The sequence below is a fragment of the Protopterus annectens genome, chromosome 4.part0 (genome assembly GCF_019279795.1).
Source record: "Protopterus annectens isolate FY-2018-M chromosome 4.part0, PAN1.0, whole genome shotgun sequence".
Taxonomy (NCBI): domain Eukaryota; kingdom Metazoa; phylum Chordata; order Ceratodontiformes; family Protopteridae; genus Protopterus; species Protopterus annectens.
Genome location: NC_056733.1, coordinates 1,304,178,227 through 1,304,184,289, shown reverse-complemented (window position 1 = coordinate 1,304,184,289; position 6,063 = coordinate 1,304,178,227). Strand labels below are relative to the sequence as shown.

The following is a 6,063-nucleotide window of genomic DNA, read 5'->3' as shown; positions in this document are numbered from 1 at the left end:
AGCAGAGAGGCCGAAAATGATTCTCATTGCTCCAGACTGGCCAAGACAACACTGATATCTGCTCCTGAAGAGCCTGACACATTCCCCACCATGGATCCTACCTCTAGTCCCTCTTCTGTTGTCCCAGCACAACTACAAAACCCTTCACAGCAATCTCAAAACTCTAAATCTAGCTGCATGGAGAATTTCTTGATTTCCCAACAGACTCTCCTCTCCAAGGAGGTGCAGGATGTCATCTTGGAGGCCAGAAGACCTTCTACTAGAAAAGCCTACTCCGCCAAATGGAAACGATTTTGTGCCTGGAATCAAGAAAAGGGACAGAATCCTTGGGTAATAAATGTACCTCAAATTTTACAGTACCTAGCCGAGATGTTTAACAGTGGACTTTCCTTCTCCTCCATCAAGATCCACGCTTCAGCCATTTCTGCACAATACAACACAGATCCTCCTTTATTCTCTCATCCTCTCTTAAGGCAGTTCCTCAGAGGGGCAAAGAATATAAAACCCCCAAGGAAACCACCAGTCCCTGCTTGGGACCTCAACTTCGTATTGGAAAAGATGACCCTTCCTCCCTTCGAGCCAGCTTCTTCAACAAAACTACAATACTTGTCATGGAAAACAGCCTTTCTTCTGGCTATCACCTCAGCACGCAGGGTTTCTGAGCTACAGGCCCTCATGGCTGTGCAACCATTCATCATTTTCCATCAGGACAGAGTTTCCTTACGAACCAACCCTACCTTTATGCCAAAGGTAGTATCCAGTGTAGCTTTGAATCAGACTATCCACTTACCTACCTTTTATCCTAATCCACAAAACAAAGGGGAAAGACTACTACATTCCTTGGACATTCACGGACAACTTTGTTACTATTTGGACAGGACAAAGCCATTCAGGAAATCCGAGTAACTCTTTGTGTCCTATGCTACAGGTGCTCAAGGAAAGGCCATTTCCAAACAGACAGTTTCAAAATGGATAGCCCACTGCATACGCTTTTGTTACTCATTTCATGGAAAAACTGTGCCTGCATGCATCAGATCCCACTCCACCAGGGCCACAGCTACCTCTGCAGTCTTCCTCAGGGGGGTCCCTACCAAGGACATTTTAGAAGCAGCCACTTTCTCCAAGCACTATCACCTTCCACTATACTCTAAATCTAGAGCGGGTTTTGCCACAGCAGTCTTGCAGGGCATCCTCGCTCCTCCTTCTTCCACTTAGTGCCTACCACCCCTACTTAGCTTTGGGATTCTTCCCATCTGTAATGACTGCAGCTGTATGCACGATGAACATAGTAGAGTTTTGTACCTACCATAAATGCAGATGTTCGAGTGCTCATACAGCTGCAGTCCAGGTTACCCCCCCTCCGTCCCCTCTTAGGACAGGCCTTATGACAAACACCTTATCATACAACCTATTTGGGGTATTCTCTTATGGTGTATTTGCTTGCAACTACTGTTTTTTGATTATTCTATAGTGCATGTTTGCATAAATTTATGTTTTGCCTTCCTTCTGGGGGCACCTGACATCTGGGGCAAGAAAGACTGAAGAAAATGGCGTCGGCTGCCTCTTTTATACCCCTGCCGCACTGACATCAGGGAAGAAGCGACGACAACCGATGCCGGACCTAGACTTTGGAATTCGGCCAACCGAGGACCCACCTGACGGCAGGATAACCCATCTGTAATGACTGCAGCTGTATGAGCACTCGAACATCTACATTTATGGTAGGTACAAAACTGTACTTTTTCCTTTCCCGAATGATTATTAGACTAAGGCTTTGGCATGCAGTAAAGGTAAGGGGTAAGAAGCTATAAGCCTTCGATTGTTTCAGTATTTGTCAGCTATAATGCTCCACACCCCCTGGCCACTGAAAAGCAGTATGACTTGCAATACCAGGTCATCATATGAACTTCTCCATATCTGGCTAAATACATTCCATATACAGTCTTTGTTAGGCAAAAGTAGTACAGTGTCTGCCAGTATGCACACAAGCCAGTGCCTGTCCTCTAACAGATGCCACCAAAACATCACAACCTTGCCATCACTCTTTCTCTGGAATTGGTGAGCCAACATTGGCCACTCAGTCCTATCCCTTCTCGGGTAGCTCCTCTAACATCCAGGCTTGCTAGTCATGTCAGTGTTAACTGGCTCCTAGTTGAGCCTTATCTCTGTGTATGTTTCAGAACTGACTTACCTGAATACATTGTATTTTATCTTTTGTATCGATGCAACAAGGTAGAGATTTAGCAAAGTATAACAAAGCAGTTGCATAGCTTTGTTTGTTATGTATGCCACTGTCTTTAATTGTTTTCCTTTTCTGTCTGTTTGTGCATAATTGCTGTGTTTCACAGGCAATGAAAATGAGTCGCAGATCAGCAGATGCTAGTCAGCGGACCTTGGCTTATAACAGAATCGTGGATGCTCTTGGTGAATTCAGGTGAATACATTAATTCTTAAATGTCTACAGTCCTAGAACTTGGGCTAATTGTTATTATGTTTTCGGTTGTCACTGTCAGTTTCCATCTGATGATGGTATAGAAAGCCGAGCTCAGTGTTGAGTGATTACAAAGGTTCACTGTAAATAAGTAACTATTGCAGAATACCTCACATTTAGCTTGTCCAGTATTTCATGACTTGATTGGAAGAATTTATTTATTTTTATTTTTTTATTTATTTTATTTAACATTGTTGACCGGGAAAGTCCGACTAATTGATTTGACTGAAAACATTTGGTCAGTTCAGGTGAGGGTTACAGAGGTGGAGTGGCAAGCTTAACTTTGAGTTATATTTGTGATTGACACTAGTGTACAATCACAAATGTGTGATTTTTTTTTTTTTTTTTTAATATCAAGATTGCCATATCTTGGGGAGTTGTTCTCCAACATGTAATAATATCGTAGTACAGTTAAGTAGCACAGTGAGTGGGGATACAGTGGGGTTTCACTCTTCTGTGAGTTTTGATAGTAACTGTTTGTCACTGTCCGTTCAGTACTAGGTGATAGGACGTCTGAGTAACAGCCTCCAATTTATAAAATTTTGTCTTGGAGCCACATGGATGATTTAGAATAAATAGTGAAGCTATTTGTTTCTCTGATGCTTTTCTTTCAGCTATGCCACTGACACAATCCCCAATCAACAGGTGCCATAAAAGAAATATGCTAGTCACCCAGGTTGTCAGTCAGATCTGGGATTGGAGTTCCATCCTTAATATCAGTAGGAGTGAGACACTCTGGACTTAGCTCAGTAATAGAAACTTCCCCAGTTTACCTTGCCCTGCTGTTTTGCCTGTAGTGCTATGCTCATGGGGCCCTCTCCAGATCTTGGTAGACGTGTTAAAGTCGCCTCAGTTTCAAGAGCATGCTCGGGCTTCTGCTGTATTTTTGCACTGTAAAATGATTTTGCTCTGTATATTTCTTATAAGGATCTTCTTACCTTGGTAGTTTGACCACTTGCAGGTCAGTTCTGTCCATTATCTTCTTCTGAATCAAGGTTTCATAGCTGACTTTTCTTTATGCTTCCCATCCCCTCCCCTTGCATTATTTTCTAGTGTTTATTTTGCTAATAGTGTTTTCTGTTGGTGTGTTATTTACTTGGGTAGCTGTGCTTTTTCAGGTTTTGTAGCAGTTTGTGTTGCTAGAGCTTGGAATTTGATATATTGTGGTACAGTTGTTGCTTATTTTTTATGTTTATAGTGATTTCCTTGCAGTTTATCCTTTGCAGTGTTTTGTCTGTAATCATCTATAAAAAGAAAGTAGGGAAATTTGTTAGATTTTTTTATTTATTTGTTTGCTAACCAGATGGGTGCGCTAGTCAGAAGACCATTTTCAGTCACAAACTAAGCTATTTGAAAAGCAAATGCATATGCTATTGATATGTACAGGGCAATAGATTTCACTGAAATGCTGCCAGGTAGGCAAATACAATACAATAATACAATCTAGTTTGAAAAGTCATATATAGTAGATAGTAAATCATAGTTGTAACTGAAACATTTCTGCTAATACAAAATTCTCACTAAACTGACTAATTCTGCTAACTTTACTTTTATTTTACAAATTTTACAATAGAGCTATTGTCAAATAACATCTTTCACCTTTTAAATAGCTGATGTGCAAAATGAAATTGAATTAAAAATAGGCTAGAAGACCTAGATGGTGTAAAATACATTGTAGACAATGTGCACGTGTATGCATTTTGATAGTACAAAGAGGCAGCTGTTTGATGTAAAAACACTGGAAATTTTTTAATGAGGTATCTGAAGGTGAGAGTTAAGATGGTTATAAGGTATGTGAAGTAGAAAGATAGTTGTGATGGTTATGATCATCTTTAGTCATTCATGAAACTGGTGCACTTCATTGTTTCATCAGGAAGATCTTGGGTTTTTAGGGAATTGTGGGAAGTTGTTAAATGTTTCACAGTTTTGAAGGGAATGAATTCCATGTCCATAAGTTAATAGGTGTATACTAGGCTAACATATAAAGCCTAGCTATGCAATCCAAATGAGTGCCACAAGTTATATGTTTTAGACTTTTATATAAGGTTAATTCTTTGTTATGATATTATTTACTGACTGCCTCTGTCTGTCAGAGATGTGAGTGCCAGACCAGGGGTGAATTTTCGATTTCCTGTCCAGTGGTCCAAGTTGCACTTAAATAGGCTTAGGGAGGGAATTTGTTTCACATGGATGGAGAGCCTGTTCAAGAGAAAGGGAATTATGTGAGATACGTGTCTGTGTCTCCAACATGTTCTGTTTGTTGGAAAGAGGCCAGACAGTATCTTCCTGCCATCTAAGTACAGGATATCCTTGGAAAATACTCCTTAGATGGTCTGTATTGTGACATCAGCTGCCTTGAAAAAGCTTCCAAATTCTCTAAATCCAGCCATCCATCCTGCATACAAAGAGTACTGAGGATTAAGGAAGTGAGTTTATGTATTCTCTACTTTTTTCTGAGAGCTGTAAATTGCATGCACCGTATGTTAAACTTCCACAGAGACCTATCCACAAAAACTTCCAGAACTCTGAAGGAGTTGCCAGTTGGAGACCTGAGGATAACATTGAAACACTAGATGTTATCCTTTGCTCTTTCTCTAAAGTAGCCATGCACCAGGCTAATAACACTGTGGATGGATCAGTTTTGTCTAAAGGCACTGACATAGCTGTCAGATGTGAAGCCATAGGGTAGAATTTGCCAAGGATACAAAAGCCAGTTTCATATATTTGCCATTTGCTGGAACCTTGTTATTTGGACAAGCAGTAAAATCCAGAGTACAGAAATAGGGACAAAGGGGCAAGACCCATGCTCCTGTTAGTTAAAGCTACAAGCTCCACAGTACGATTTCTGTGATACAGTGGAGTCCATGTCAGTTATAGTACTGACATGGCCAACACATTTAGACAACAAAGGATATGGAAGGGGCCTCAGTGGTTGTAACAAATTCCAGAATGGCTAACAACGCAAATGTGGTCAGAATCTGCAAAACACTCAGGATACTGCAGACCCACAGCAGGGGCTTACTTTTTGCTCTATGAAGACTTGTCCAGCTGTTCTTTTCTGGAGACAGATAGGGGTCATCTGTCCCTCCACTTGTCCACTTTAATTGCTGTCACCCAAGACAAGTTAATGAGGGCAGTCATATCCAAAGGTCACAAAATCCCATTCTTATCCCCTCCCACAAGGCAGTTTCTTCCCCTTTCAGATGCCTCTTTCCATCCAAATGCTGAGGTAAGAAGAGAGGCTTTAAGCCTAATGCAAAAAAGAGCAATCCATGAAGTCCCACCAGACGAGTAGGAGCAAGGCTTTTACTCTGTATTCTTTTTGAGTACCTAGGAAAAGCAAGGACCTCAGGTCTGTTCTGGACTTGTGGCCTGAACTAGTTTATTCCAGAAGATGCCTTCTGCAAGGTTCCATTGCATTCCGTTCTTCCCTCTCTACATAAAGGAGACTGGAAGTGCTTATTTGACCCCCCAGAATGCCTATTTTAATGTCAAGGTAGCAAACATGTCAAGGAGATTTCTGTGTAAAAGCACAAAAAGCCTGTTGTTTTCAGTCTAGACTCTCCCATTTG

General features: G+C 41.1%; 1 protein-coding gene across 1 annotated transcript in view; it reads left to right on the top strand.

The window, feature by feature from the left end:
• The first annotated feature begins 2,285 nt into the window (after positions 1–2,285).
• Positions 2,286–6,063, top strand: part of LOC122800442 (folliculin-interacting protein 1-like) — a 198,285-nt gene continuing 194,507 nt past the window's right edge. The window contains exon 1 of the mRNA XM_044069887.1: positions 2,286–2,434. Within this exon, the coding sequence (XP_043925822.1) occupies positions 2,286–2,434 (149 nt within the window). The remainder of the gene's footprint in view (positions 2,435–6,063) is intronic.